The sequence below is a fragment of the Aptenodytes patagonicus genome, chromosome 17 (genome assembly GCF_965638725.1).
Source record: "Aptenodytes patagonicus chromosome 17, bAptPat1.pri.cur, whole genome shotgun sequence".
NCBI classification, from domain to species: Eukaryota; Metazoa; Chordata; class Aves; order Sphenisciformes; family Spheniscidae; genus Aptenodytes; species Aptenodytes patagonicus.
Genome location: NC_134965.1, coordinates 4747733 through 4763688, shown reverse-complemented (window position 1 = coordinate 4763688; position 15956 = coordinate 4747733). Strand labels below are relative to the sequence as shown.

Here is a 15956-nt window from a genome sequence, read left to right as displayed (position 1 = left end):
AAAAATATCAGGATGACAAGATGCAAACAATAGTTATTAAAAGTAGATAAAAATATTCCAAGAACTGAAAGGGGGGGGGGGGAAGGGAAGTTCTAAAATTAAACCATTACTTGAACAAGGCTGCTCAAATTTTCTATCCTACTTGTATTCTTATGGAAAGGGAAAAAAAAAGTAAGCTTGGAATCACGTTGGCATCACTTTAGAGGTGCCAAGGTTACTCTTGGAGCTGCTTCTTGCCCAAACAGCTAAGCTGTCTATCATCAATCTACTTCTGGGGTAAATAGGATACTGGCTACTGTCCCAAATTCAAGCAATACAAACAAACAAGAAAGAAATCTATGTTAGATTTGTAAAGTGAAATAAGACCTTGCCTAGCTGGAGAGCTCTAGGGCAGCGCTGAGCCCCTGAACTTGCTAGGGACACTTTTCCTCTCCCAAGAGATTGCACTTGCCTTTGAACTTTCAGCCATATAGAAAAAAGGCTGAGTTGAAATGTCAGCATCATCTTGGATTCAAATCAATCAGCTTGATGCATGATTGCAATAGCTAAACCACTTCACCTCTGCACTGCCCTCGTCCATATGTTCTTTATATCAGCAGTCAGCAGACTGGGTGGCTCAGTGGATTCATTTCCTGTCCTAGGCTTGGGCTCCAGTTTAAACAAAACAAAAAAACCCTGAAACTGGAAAATAAAAATCAGCATCTACTGACAGTTAAATTCACCAGACTTGTTTGCATCAAGTCTCTTTCTCCATCCAAGAAAGTTGCAAGAAACCCTTTGGGAAGCCTTGGTACAACTGGTGATTTTTAACTATCTATCAACTAGCTGGTCACAGTTCCACAAAAACAATAAAGGAATTAGAGACCTTTCAAATGTTGACATACCTTTGCATGAGGGGAAAGCAATGAAGGGAAGGGGGGAGAGCCCCAAGCAGTATCGACTTAAAGGAAACAGACTGGAAGCAGCCATCCCCACCTCAGTAAATTAATAGCCCACCGAGTAGCAAAATCTGCACCCGCTTCCAGAGCTGGTCTTCCTCCAGATGATGCTGCTCTTTATCAGCTACAATGCAAGAGTTAAATTCCCAAGATAATTTAAATCTAAACAATGTGCAGCCTTCAGCATTAATGTAGGTGCCTGCCAGCTGGTGACAGTTAAGTGGTTACTTTCTCAAGCTAAACTTATTAGCTGAGGATCAAGACACTCTGTAATAATCTAATTGCATTTAACAGCTTGCTCTATCAGAGCACAGTATGTTACTGTGGAAGGGGAGTTTTCTCATTGAAAGTGTGTTACAACAAGCCAGTCTCATCAGGAGTCTGTCATACTTTGGGGCTAGACATCCACGCTGAACTGTATCCTTTGCAAAAGAAAAGTTGACCTGCCATTTGGGAGATAACGAGAAAGTATGCATGTTGGAAATAGCTGCACTGCAGCCTTTGAATGATTTCAAGTTCTTTGACTTGTTTCCTTGGTTCACCCTCCCACCATCCTATCTTCCCTCATAAAACGCTAAAAGAAATAAATTAAAAAAGGGCAAGGAAGGCCTCATAAAAAGACAGCTAGTAAAAATAATCCATCCTCCAGACAGGCTACAGTGGCTCCCCCAAAGACACTGCTCCAGAACAGCACAAAAAAGGAGCTAGTATCAACCCTGCTCACTGGGGATTAAAGAAAGAATCAACAGATAGGATCCCTCAAGCCTCAAGATGCAAAAAACACCATCAGTCTGAAGAAGGGACCCCACAGCCATGCCCATACAACTCCCAAAACTCCTCTGTGTGCTTGATCAATCCATTATCTCCTGACTTAGCCTGCGCTACTCATGAAAACGCAACCTTATTATTCCAGGGCCCATTGGGAAACAAAACTTTTTACTTCAGTCTCTGGAAACAGGAGACATCTTGAAGTGGAAGCTCAGAGCCACTGTAGTTGCTATCCTGCTGACACATTGTGCTGGTTTTGACTGGGATAGAGTTAATTTTCTCCACAGTAGCTAGGATGGGGCTATGTTTTGGATTTGTGCTGAAAACAGTGTTGATAACACAGGGATGTTTTTGTTACTGCTGAGCAGTGCTGACACACAGTCAAGGCCTTTTCTGCTTCTCCCCCCACCCCACCAGCGAGCAGGCTGGGGGGGCACAAGAAGCTGGGAGGGGACACAGCCGGGACAGCTGACCCCAACTGACCCAAGGGATGTCCCACACCATATGACGTCATGCTCAGCATGTAAAGCTGGGGGAAGAAGGAGGAAGGGGGGAGGACATTCAGAGTGATGGCATTTTATCTTCCCAAGTCACCGTTACGTGTGATGGAGCCCTGCTTCCCTGGAGATGGCTGAACACCTGCCTGCCCATGGGAAGGAGTGAATGAATTCCTTGTTTTGCTTTGCTTGCGTGCGCAGCTTTTGCTTTACCTATTAAACTGTCTTTATCTCAACCAGCAAGTTTTCTCACTTTTACCCTTCTGATTCTCTCCCCCTTCCCACTGGGGGGGAGTGAGCGAGCGGCTGGGTGGGGCTTAGTTGCCGGCTGGGGTTAAACCACGACGCACATGGAGAACAATAGTGACTGTGAGAGAATTAGAGCATTTGCAACATAACAAGAAGGCAAGTTAAAAATAGTGCAGGTCCAATGTGCCTTCAATCATACCTACCTCACATCAACATCAAAAGCACCAGCTGCACATACAAATGAAATGAAATATTGAGGAGAAATCTAGCTAATAAAAAAAAAAAAGGATTAAAGTGTTTTGAGGTTCTACCCTGGTAATTCACTGTAGCTTCATAACTGCACTGTTTTTGTTTTGTTTCAGTTTAGTTTTCTGTTTTCTTTTGTCTGCTGTTTCCAGGAGGGACCCACACAGATGTAAGCATCCTACCCTCTCAGAGGAACCAAATTTGTAGTAGGAGAGAGTGCAGAAAGGAAAGAGTACAAAAGGCTTTACATCAGGTTGCCAAAAAGCCCTAAAAAACTCTTTTCAGCCTCTTTTACTTACAATTTCAAGTGACACTAACATTAAGAATTAACATAAGGAGAAAGTAAATACTTCAATTTTAAAATTGATGCCTCTGGACAGCTTGAGGTGCTGTGCATACCACTAGCATCAATACTGCTGCTAGAAATTAAGTGGCACAACCCTGCTGTACTAGAAAGGGGTCTTTTTTTTTTTATTTTCCTCCTTCTTTCAAGAATATGGGACTGTCGGTAGCGCCAGATGTTTTAGGGAGGAAAAAAGGTAAAAAGAATCTCACACATGAAAGTGAGGGCTTGCTACTGGCTTTCTGCTCACACTCTGCAGACCGTATCCAAGCCCAAAAGAACAGTTCTACCTTGAAAACTGACTGCATAAAATTGTCACCTCGTTCCACAAACCTGCTTCTGCGAGATTGCTGCTGACTTTCTCAAACAAGCTTACGTTGGCTTTTTATTTCCACTGAACTCTGCTGAGACAGATCTGGCACTGCGGGAAGGAGCTGGATTCTCTCCTTTACACCAGCAGCACCACTAAGCTGTAATTACTCACACCTGTCCAAACCTACAGGCACAAATGGGCTGCACACATGGGCTTCTTGGGTCCTGGGTCAGATCCTCAGCCAGGCTGAGCTGCAGCTACTTGGGAAATAACGATTCTGCCACAGTCCTTAGCATCCCTCTCCCCTGCAGCGACAGGTAAAAATCCAAGCTGCACAGAGCAGCTTCTCTTTCCCAGGCTCACTTCTTTTAGCAGCATGCTAAAATGCAGAGCTCTCTCCTGCAGACTACAATTTAGGGTAGCTTTGTCACTTTTTAAGACTTTTCTTGAGCTTCTGGGAAGCTATTGTTTCCTCAGCAGCCTGAAGCGAGCTGCTGTCTGCAACCATCATTCTTTGTGACTGTAACAAGACAACTTCTAGTTAGAGATTTGCCTGAATTGTGTGGTTAGCACCAAGATATCACAGAAGAAAGAAAACGAGGTACAGCTACAAACAGCAGTCTTAGAGATGTTGGACACCCCCAATGACCCTTCACCAGCTAGCAGAGGCAGGCTGTGTTGACCTGATGCAAATGAACAGAAAACTCAAGGCTTAGTTTGTCTCCCATTCATAAGCCACGAACACTCATGACACAGATTCAGCAGATGCCTTAGTGCCTAAACCTGAAACTCAATGGAGAAGCAGGACTTGTGTCAAAGCTCCAGAAGCAACAGTTAAAGCAGAAAACATTAGGAAGGAAAATGCAAAACATGCCCTTTTTGTCCATCATTATGAGAAAGGGAAAAGACTTTCTTCCAGCTCTGGAAAGAGCCCTGTGTTTTCCTCTCTCTGAAAGATCAGATACCAAACCCAGAACTGTGTTTTCACATACACCGTGCAACCTGAATGTTGCACCAATAAGTCAGGGGGCAGGTGGGAAGGGGAACCAGAGGTGCCTAATTTAATTCAAAGCTCTCTGGGAACACATATTATTTGTGTCCAGACCTTACAGGCATAACTCTTACAAGCAGCCATCCAGGGACCAGTTTTCAGCAGCTACAGCAACTGATGGTGATGACAGTAGGATGTAGAGAAGATAACACAATGACATGGAGAAAGTGCATTTTCTGAAGGACTGTGCAATGGGGACACCAAGCATGAGCACATCTATAAACAAGTCATCCCTGAGTACCCATTTCTTCATTTCTTTCCCCCTCCCTGTTCAGGCTTCTTTGCAGGCATTCAGTATGGTCTGTTTTCCAAGACCACCTTTTGGAGCTTGTGTGTGAGCATTCAGGTAATGATGGGGAGTGAAGAGGACAGGTGATTTGTTCCTGTGTTTGAGAGGCGTAGAGCAAATTAAGCAACAAAACCCAACTCAACCCAGCCAGTCCATCCACACATCCCCTTGCTGCTCTGTAAGGACAGATGCATTGCTGGATAACTCACCCTCTTCACAGTTGCTCCCCGTGAAGCCAGGACAGCACCTCCACTCCAGCGTGGTCACAGTTCGGTAGGACATTTTGTACGTGGGCCTGATGAGAGTCCTGTAACTAACACAAACAAGAAGTCAGCAGAATGCACTTACCTACTCAAGGGCAGTGTTGCTACTAATTCATAGCACATCTTCCTGCCTGCATATATCCCCAGAGCACCCAGCCACCCCCAGCTGCAGAAAAAGGAGACGCACGAAATAACAGAGCAAGGGTTTATCACAGCGTGGATCTGATTCAACAACCCTTATTTTTCTCCTTAAACCCTCATACTCTTCTGGCTCTTCCCCACACCTCTCCCCCAAATAACACCAGTATGCTTTGTGGAGGTCTCATTGCTACGAAGTCGTTGCAAGAGTCATCATCTCTGCTACTTGTTTCCTTCTACCTCCACATGGATTTCTCTGACGTTGAACAGAGGCTGGCATTAGCCTTTCCTCACTCAGTACTAATAGAGTTTCCAAAACATTACTCCCTACAAAAATTGCATATATCTCTTGGGTGTCTTCCCTTCTCCCACCCCCACCACTGGGGTGTATCAACACATCAGCGTGACAAAGATCATCATGACACAACACTACATCAGTGATTTGCATGGAGCCTTTTTTCCAGCTAGCTGACCTGTGCCTCAGTTTTCCCCATCTGAAATAGGGTTACGCTCTTCCTCACCACAGCTGAGGTTCTGCAGGACACATTTTTTTAGCTCTGTGTACAGCACACAACACCCCCAGGGTCTCAATTAAAGCATAAGTACTGCCATGCCCCACTGAAAACTAGAGGGCTACCGGCAGACACAAGCAGACCTGTGCAAGGCACCAGTGATTCTGAAGTCAATGCAAAAAGGACAGTTGCATAAATGCCAGCTTTTCTTTTAAAACAGCGGCCCTTCAAAGCTGGCAAATCAGAGTTTTCCCAGTATACAGCCAGACAAGTCACTGCTGCTACTCATGAAGCTAAAAGCAAACACAGAAGTCAATCTACAAGCTCCCCTCGAAATTCCTACCCTTATTTAACAGCCAAAGGAATTTGGCATGCAGAGGGAGAGGCTGAAGCTTTGGGATTACAGTGTTGCGGGCTGCAGCTTTATTCTTCTCTCTCAAGGCCAGGCAGACACAAGCTCCGAGCACCCGGGTCTCCTCAGGGGAAAAGCCTCCTCCCGCAGTGCTGAGAGCTGCCAGGAGACGGAGCGCTGCCCCAGCCTGCTCGGCCTGCAGCACTACCCCAGGCTCAGCTGGGCACAAGGCCAAAATGGAGCTAGAAATTGCATTAATCTCATCCAAAACTCCTCCAAGAGGTAGCAGGCACAGGTGTATATCCAGGACGGCACTGCAGTGACACTGGTAGTTACTCTGAAGAGCAGTAACTAAGGCTTGCCAGGAGAGGCTGCCCATGTATGTCTTGGAAAGAAGGCAGCAGCTCAGTCATGGTTAACACAGTCTTTAGGAAACTAATTTCTCAGTAAGCTGTTGCTGATTATTTATGCCAGCTGCCAAACACAGAAACCAACTTCTCCTATAGCCACCAGAGAGGAGGGCTGCACAAGCTTCCTCCTGAGCATGGGGCTGCCTGCACTTGGAACGGCATCGCCCAGTGATGGGAGAGCAACTCTGTCTCCCGAGAACATTACGTTCTCACCCTCTGAGTTGCCAAAAAGCACGCCAGTTACTGCTAATACCGACAACTGTGATCCAGGCACTTGTCTAATACGGGCTGGACAGAGCCAGCTCGTCCCACCTAGTTCTTTGCGCTTCTGCATCCAATGGTATTCAGGAGTTTGCAGTCATGAGTGAGTTTGAGGACTTGGCACCACATTGATGTAGGTTAACCTTCAGCGCTTTTTCACAGAGAGACCTAAGGCATGAAGACTTTAAGTGTCTTGCTGAGGGTCTCTCAGAACAGCTCTGGCAAAGTTCAGGAACCAAACCCAAGTCTCCCAACTCCCAGTCCTGGCGTTGGACTCGAGACATCTTTCCACACGTAAGCCCCGAACCATCAGTCAGAAGTTCATGACTTCGTCACTAACACCACAGCTGGATTTGACCTTGAGATGAAAGTCTCCAGCCCTGTTACCAGTGTCCGGAGCCAGCTAGTCTCCAACCACACCGTGATTTTAAAACCATGTTTCTGCCAACACCAAGATGTTAAAGCTCTCTCAAACTTCATTATGAAGTGTGGAGAGTGGCTTGAGCCAGACTGGAATCTTGGCAGCAGTTCTGTGTCGGGGAAGTAGCTGTAGTTTAATCCTCAAACGAGCGAGGACTTCTCAGGGCATGACAAACGTGGAGCTCAGCTGTCACAGCCTACCACCCACCCTGAATTTCCTGGAAGAGTCCTGACATTTGCAGCTCTGTTCAGCATCGTGCAGTCAGGCATGCAAAGTGGTCCCAGCTTGCTAGCTCTGATTTGCTCTAAAGTTGCTCTGTTCTTCATAGCATCGTTTTTCCTCAATCATGTGACACGGCACCAGGGTCTGTTGTTACATATATCATCACATCATGCAGATTTCTGACTGCTATTCCAGGAGGGGAGCAAAGAAAATTCCTCTAGCAAAGCATCACCACTGTCTGATACCTGAAGTGTTGCAATTGAAGGAGAGGAAAAAACATGGGAAAAGGAGAGGAAAAAGAAAATACCTGTTAAAGATCAGAAACCTCAGAATGAAAGTGTGTGGAAAATGCAACAGGCAGAAAAAAGGATTGGTAGTAGAATAGGGAAGCCTTTCCCTTGGATGTCACCCAAGCCACAACACTGGCATAGAAATCTGCAAAACCACAGTAAGAGAAGAGGTTAGAATGAGCCACAACCTGCACCCCTTTGCTTCTCAGACAGCCAAAGGATGTGCTCAGCATACACAGTCCCCTTCAGCAGAAGCCTTCCAAGCACTTCACAGAAAAGCAAACTACCAGGACCTGCCACTCTACTGCAAGAGATAGGCATCATCTACCAACATGTTTGCTGAGGCTCACAGCAAGGTCCCAGGGAGTGGGGCAACACTGAGGGAAGAACCCAGAAAACCCAACTAGCAACCACTCCTGTTACTAGATCAGATCAAACACCTGGCTGTCCTTGGAGACTGCCTGCTCAGTGTCAGACAAGCTACAGGAGCTCATCTGCATGCAGTCATCATTTGGGAAACAGAGTCTCTTGCTTGTGTCTCTCTAAGTGACTGCCCAGGAAGTGGTAATTTGAGGAGGGAGCACAAGATGACTGATTAACTGATTTGGGGGTATGAAGCTAGAAATACTGGAGAGGTCAGGACACATCGAGGGATGGCAGCCAACAAGTCTCACGCCTCAGCACACAAGGATATGTTCCCCTTGCTCTCAAGGAAGTGTCACTGAACACAACAGCCAGACATGACACAAGAAAGGGAAAGAGTGTCACATTCTTGGATCAGAGCCTCAAAAATCAGGTCAAAGAGAAAGGCGTGATCTCTGCCATGACCCAAGCAGGACAGCCTGTCACACACAGGAAATAAATTCCCCCTTTGTGGACTTCCTCTGCCCTTTGACACTTACAAAGCTGTTTGTACACAAAGACCACATGAGAGGTAAGGCGTGAAACTCATTTCCACCTCACCAGAGATGGTTTTGTTAGTGTGATTCATTCAGCCATTGCAGTTTGTGCCCGAGGAGACCTTGATGACCATCAGAGGCTTCTATTCATTTTTATTCAAGTTCCGGGTTGAAAGTTTCAACATCGCTTACAGGTGGGTTTCAGGATAACAAGAGGAATGAACTTGCCTTTTTGACTGGCAAAGAATCTGGAAACCAAGGAATCCGAGCTTTCTTTTACCTACTATTCTCATGGCAATGAAGTCACATATCAACCCAGTAGGTCCAACCCTGTACGTATAACTGGCATATTGTCTTTCAAACAGGGACAATCCATCTTCGCTATAACAAGTGCTACCTCTGCATTAAAAGAGGATCAGAACAAAGCTCGTGGTAGTTCCTCTAATTTTTGGTACCCATGGCCTGATTTACAGACATGCCAAAAATCTAGAGTTCCCCATAGAAAATCAGGGTGTTCTGAAATCAGATTTTAGATACATCAGGTTAAGTAACCGAATCTTGAAGTACTTGGCTGCCTTGGAAAGAAGGGAGGTTGGAAAGAGCTGGGCAAGTATTAACATAGAAAAGAATATCCTATGGGTGTACCCAGAGAGTCTGTTTCTCCATCAAGAAGCTATCAAGAACATATTTGGTTCCCAACACCACCATCCCCACTCCAGACAGACCCTCATAACTATCCTCTCAAAGCCTACCAGACACTGATTACACCAGGTAGCTTCTCTATGGAATACAGACAAGATAACTTCACCTCAAACTAGTGCCACAACTGACACAGGGACAAGAAGTACCTTTGCCATCAAGTTTGCACTCATAAGCATGGCAGAGACCATCACTCTGTGCATCAGACCTGTGCTCTTTTTTTTCTCCTGCAGCCCCAGCTCTTCCAGCTTCCCTAGCACAAAGGCTGTTCCCCAGGGAAAAACATAACCAGAGGAGTTTCATATGCTCCTGCAGACACTGGACAAAAAACAAAACCTGCAGCTGCAGGAGTGTTGGATACCATTGTACATGTCTCCTGCCTTTGCCAAAGGGGAGGAAGAGGACTCTGTTTAACTCTGAGCATGTCTGGTTTGCACAACTTATCAAGAGTCTAAAACCCAGAAAACAAGCTTATACACCTCCCATCCCAAGTTGTACAAGGGCAATGACTTTGCAGTCTCTCAGTCCCAAGACAGACAAAGGACAGAGACAGATGTTTCTATGCCACCAGAGTAATCATCAGCTCCCGTCTTTATTAACAATTAGATGTCAGTGCTATTGCAGAGCAGCACTGCACTCCCCTACCAGGAAGGAGGAAGAGTGCCCAGACAGCATGTCTTGACAAGATCAAAAGGCCTTCAATTAGCAGCCTGAGGACACCTGTGCCTGTGCACAATCTACAAAGCAGATGGCCCTCCACTTGTGCCCAGCCAGCCACACACAGCCATCCACATTGTTCCCAAACCCGAGAACACGTCTTTGTGCTACAGCTCTAATCCCTTACACACCCAGAGCCTCTATCTGTCCTGTTCGCAGGAGCCCTGTTCATCCTACATTTATATCCCGTGTGTGCATGGGAGAGCAGCATCTTCTTCCAAACATATGAGTCTACATCTTGGAGAGAAATAAGGGAATTACACATGATCTCTTATATGTTTAACAGGACTTCAAATAGCAATCCTAATGCACTGGAATAAGCTCTGGGATTTATTATTCAACTGACTGGAAAGAAAGAAAGAAAGAGAGAAGGATTTCCCTGTGGCGTTACTACTTCTGAAACTGAGGAGAAACATCAGCTAGAGGCCAATCTCTTGGGTGACAGATCCCCAACTTCTCCTACTGACCCTGTAGCAATAGGGCCTTCAAAAGCAGAGAAGACCAAAATGGATGAGCCTGCAGAATTCCTTCTTTGTTATTCTGCAAACTAGCTTGTAAAATCCCTCCGGGAGCAGAAATGTGTTCAGTTTAAATCAAAACAACAAAAAAGAAAACCCAACATTCAAAAACACCAAACAGCAAGCATGATCCGTGCAAGATGTGTAGCCTGCTTACATTAAAAATGTCATCAAAAGCACATAGCATTTGTGATAAGCCAAACCAGCTAGAATACTGAAAGGAAAAAAAAAGAAAAACCCATGCAATGACTGGCAGTTGGAAAGGGCATTACAGCCCAGATTTGCTGTGTTGCAAGAATGCTCTCCCCTTCCATCTCTCTCACCTTTGAGTGATGTTTGAAGCTGACAGATGAGTAATTTCGTGTTTGGGGTTTCAATGGCTCTTGCTAAAGTATGGAGACCAGGTAAACCCATCCCTGTACAAGCCAGCTATGGGTTTCCACAGGAATCTTCAGATTCTCTGAAGCCAGAAAGTGCTGCAGAGACAGAATGCTCAAAGGCTAGAGTGAAACAGCTACGTGACCACTGAGTACAGCAAAAAAATAGCAGGATAAAAATTCACAACCTTGCTGGGAACATTCATTTTTCTAGGATTAAACATGTAGGAGAGGAGTCAGAATATCCTGCCACAATCTGAAGCAGCATGCTTCCAGAGATGAGATAGGGATTTTCACAGCAACAACAGTTTGAAGCAGAAAATGTTTGGCTTCTGAAGACTGTAACAGTGTATGATCTGCCAGGCTGTTCGTCACATTCATTTATGTCCTGAGATACTATTTTACTGACCACAGCAGTCATACACAAATACTCTAAACAAAATTAGGCTTATTTTGGCCAGTTAGGGTATAGCAAGAAGTTGTCCTATTCTAAAAGTCATAAAACACAGTAAGACAAAAGAATTACTGTTCTCATCTTACAGGTGAGGTGGCATCACTTGACCAAAGGCACAAGAAGTCACAAAAGCTCCAGCAACTGAATGCAGGTCTTAAATCCTTGCCTGGCCTACGAGACCACCCTTCTCTGTAAGCCTCGAGGAGCGTAGTGTCCTAAGCATGATAGGATTGTGCATTAGCCTGCAGCTGCTGCAGCAAAATGATTGCTCAGAAGGGTTACAATTCAGATGCCTGGGTTTACCAGGAGCTGAGTGCAGCCATCCAGGCAGCAGAGACCCAGAGATTAGGTTGCCATTGAAACACCAAGCTAGAGACTTTATCCCTTCCTTCAGACAGATAAATGGCATGTGATTTTTATAAGTACACTAGGAGCTTCAGCCAGACTGCTGGAAAGTTGCCCGTTCACTTCGTAGCGTGACAAAGCAAAGGCAATATCCTATGGCACGCAGAAGCTGAAGCCTTCACTACACAAATGGAGAGAGTTCAAGAATAGATCTGCTGAGGGAAAGTCTCCAGCCAAGACTGCTCCAAAGCAACTCAGCACCCAAGCTAAATAAAGAGTCTAGGGTGGAGGGCAAGAACAGAGCAGCTCATCCCATCCCAGCCAAGATGACGACACTCCTGCAAAAGAAGTACAGCTGCCAGCTTCCCAAAAGCAAGTGAACAGACAGCAAGGACATCACACAACTGAAGCTGCTAGGCTGGGGATCTCACAGATACTCCTCTGTCAAAGGCTTGACCCTGAGCTGCAGTTTGTGCAATAAGGGAAAGAAACATAACACGAATGAATGGGAGACAGGAAACGGATTAAATCCTTGTCTGGCCACACTGATGTCTGCTTGTGAGCGGAGTCTCTCTAACAGAGAGCCCCTCTCAGCTGTCACCACAAGGTTGAGAGATGCCTTTTTTTTGGCTGGTGTCCCTTTTGCTAGTGAGCAGCCCGATAACGGGTGCTGGCAGAATGAAAGCTCTCCGAGATACAGTTGACTCCCTGTAAACAAGGAGATGAAAACAGTTTGATTCAAGTCGCAGCTGGGAGAAATACTATAAAGCCAAAATAATGCCAATGGCTTACTGACATTTTGTATTGCTTACAGTCAAGCGTAACACCATATGAATCTGGCTGTGCGCCCCCCCCCCCTTCAAGCTCAGGCACCAGAAGTCTCACTAGAGAAGAATAAGACCTGGAGTAAGCCTGACATCACCAGAAGCTAGACTTCCAGAAAACCTGAAAAGGCAGAGGTGCTGGTACAGAGAAGGTACGGAGGAAACAGAAACAACGGTTTGATGGGAATGAAGCATTGGCCCTGTGAAGCATTCTTGCTGGACCCGTCATGTAGAGCAGATACAGTCAAGCAGGCAATCATTAAGGACTGCAGACAAAATAGAGAAGCTCCTTCACACTACAGGAACACGCTCAAGGGCTGGTGACCTAGAGAAGGCGTTCAGTGACACAAGAGATTCTTTGCTTCCCCTTCCATGAAGCTAACATAAGCCCTCTCCTGTGTTTTGTGAAGTGTTGGGACAGGACACTATCAGATTCGATACTAGTCACACTGCTTTTCCCTGTTGAAGGCATCTGCTGAAGATATCTTTACTTAGGATGTCCCCCTGAGAGATGAATACCTTGACCTCACAAGGTATCAGGGCTTGAAGCATTTCTGGACTTCAATCCTGCAGTAGCAAGATTAGATGAAACATGGGTAGAGGTGTCCTTCGCTGTTAGCGAGAGCCATGGTGGCAAAACGGCAATCCCAGGGGCTCAAGTTCTGCCATGCCACATTCATCATCCTCTTTTTGGGAGAAGTTAGTTTGAAACACAAAAAAGGTAATATTTACCCTAACCACAGAGCAGTTGCCTTTGCCCTGCACCACAGACAGCGTGCTCATCGCAAGAGGAAACAGATTCCCAAGAAAACCAGGACAGCTCCCAGGCAGACAGCAGCGTCACCCAAAGCTTTCAGACATGCTAAGATAGCTTTTGGGGTTTGGGTTAGGGTTTTTTGTTTTCAAAAAGTAGGTACAGAATCACTCTCAAACCACTAGTTAGGGGAAGGGCGGGGGAAGGAAAAAAAGAGTAGGGCACCTGAGTTGAGTTTTCTGCTCTGTTCATCTTCTGTAGGAATTTTCAGAGACCTGTTGAAGGAAGTTGTGCAGCACAGTCGCTGGTATAAGCTTACAAGTCCCTTCAAAGCCAGTTTCTTAGCAGAAAAATAAGGAAAACAAGTATAACTTGCAAGGAACTGCACTAGCAAGTGCAGTGCTGAATAGAAGAGGGACTCAACTGCCCTGTGACATTCAGGACTGTCTGTCTCATTGCTATCCTTGGGAGTTTTCATCTGAAAACAGGAGATGGGATTCACCTGAATTAGGAGAGAGAATGGCGTTTCCTAAAGAGACAATATTCATTTTGGTGAAAGAGGGGGAAAAAACATCATTTAAAAAAAAAAATTTAAAACCTCGGCTTGACTCTGAGACAAAAGAAAGCCAGTTATTCATACATCCCTAGGTGCTGGCAACGTAACATTGATAGGCTGCCGTGTAGGTCCAGGAAATAAGACCTCAACCATACAACATGACTCAGGGTTACCAAATGTTACCCACAGTAGTTAGATGTCACAAGATCCATCATTTTCCATGTCTGTTTTGCATTCTGTTATCGGAAGTCAGATGCACTGCCAAAAACAAGCAACCACTTATAAAAGATGTGTGGGGTAGGGATAACTTATCCAACAACGCACTCAACTCTCAGGACCTCAGCGGCTTCAACTTCATTGCTACTTGTTCTTGGGGCTCTCCCTTTTGTACAGTGGCAGTACAGGAAATGATCAGGAACCAGCACATGCCGCTCCTGCTTTACCTTTGTTGATAACTGGGCAGGCTCCAGGATTTGGCAGCAGCTTTCTGGAGGTCCTTGGGAAAGAGAGGTCCAGGGTCTTTCTCTACATCATGCAAGAAAGTCATATGATGCATGATTAGAGGATAGACAGCATAGTCATTTCTTTGGAAGGGTGCCATTCACTTCGCTTGCATTTCCTCCCACTTGCAAAGCGAACAGAGCATTAGTGTCCTCCCATTCTCTTCTGGTAGGTTTCTTCATGGTGATTGTCTTCCAGAAATGCAGCTCCTGTCTGCTGAGCTTTCACCACCTGAGATCTTAAATATCAATAACCCCAGCTTCTTTCCATGATATTTTCACATAGAAAAAAAAATTGAGATGTTTGCTGCCATTCTGCATTGTCTCCAAACAATTGGACTTGTCAGACAAATGACCCAAACTACATTTGAAACTGAAAATGTTCCATGAATAAGAATGTCACAACAGCGCACACTACTCCTAAAGTCTCTGGGTTAACAATGTAAGAATCAATGTATATGAGTAACTGCAGGAGCCCACAAAAAGGATTTTTACCGGTAACATGATCAATTGTTTGGTTCTTATGAAACTACAGTTATGTTAACAAAGAAAAATAAGCAAGATTTTGGCAAGTTTAGGAGACAAGGTGAAAGCTCACAAGTTTCTAATGACAATTGTGTGCGTAAGAAGTCTGGGAAATTAAAAAGTTTCAACAGAAGTTTGGCCATGACAGTGTAAAATATTAAGTGTTTCAACCACAGTCTTGCATAAAACAAGACCAAAGAGACACCAAAGCAGATATATTACAAGTGAAAAAACTTAGACTGACCAGTGGCCAAGTAGAAACTGGAGAACCAACTGTGATAACTGCCACATGGAAAATGCGAATTCCAGATGAAGAGTTGCAAGAACAGATTGGGAAGGTGGATCTCTGGGTTTTTAAGTGGGTATTTCAACCGTATCCTGGCTAGGTTATCAACTACAAGAGGACCTCAATTAGTGCCTGTGAGTGAATTGGTAACAATAGCAATAAAATGACTAAGCTTTGTGAGCTAAATTATGGGCTTGTCTACATGGGAAATTGTTATAGAAGCTAGGTGTAAATTTAGAGCACAATGGCTTTTTTGCACCAATTCCCAGATGGGTGGGTAACACTATTTTGCTCTGAGAATGTCTTTCAGAGAAGGCAAAGCTTAACAATACAGACACTTTGCATACTGAAAGATGGTAGCTGGGGATAGCTATTTCACACTTCTTTTTTTCTTCTTAAATGTAGGTGGGTCCCAAGACCATAAATAATTGAAAGGGAAAGCAGGCTAACAGCAGACTCAGGGCAAGTTTTTGGCAAGTCACTGTCTCTAAGTTTTGTTTCTCATGTGGGGAGAGGGGGCATTGTGCTTTCATGCATGTCACTAAAGGATATTGAGATGCAGGAGTAAGAGGTGCTGTAAGGAAATTCCACTCTGGAAGGTACAGGGCACATTACCTTTGTCCATCACCAGCTGCAAGGAATTTGATCAAAGCTTTCCAGTGTATGTGATCAATATTACTCTTAAAGACCCAAGTATGAAGACTCCATACCAACAAGCCACATAGTGCCATTGGTCCAGCATCCCTGCTAACCCTGTTCAGTCACACTGCGCTCAGTTAGACTTTACATTTATTTAGCTTCATGCCTGACTAGCAGCAGCCTCCTGTGCTGAGAAGTACAAACTGGCATGACAACCTAAGCTAAACTGTTTCACATAGCTTGTCCCTAATACAAAAACTTACCTTCATGTTTAAGTACTCTGCAGCTAACACCAGTGGC

The 15956-nt window shown here is 45.0% G+C and overlaps 1 protein-coding gene across 7 annotated transcripts in view; it reads right to left on the bottom strand.

Annotated features, from left to right (window-relative positions):
* The window catches only part of COL26A1 (collagen type XXVI alpha 1 chain), a 195883-nt gene that overhangs the window by 137228 nt on the left and 42699 nt on the right, over positions 1-15956 (bottom strand). For 6 of the 7 annotated variants that reach the window (XM_076354551.1, XM_076354552.1, XM_076354548.1 and 3 more), the window contains one exon: positions 4904-5007. In XM_076354551.1, the coding sequence (XP_076210666.1) occupies positions 4904-5007 (104 nt within the window). The remainder of the gene's footprint in view (positions 1-4903; positions 5008-15956) is intronic. The other variant, XM_076354547.1, reaches the window with a different exon arrangement.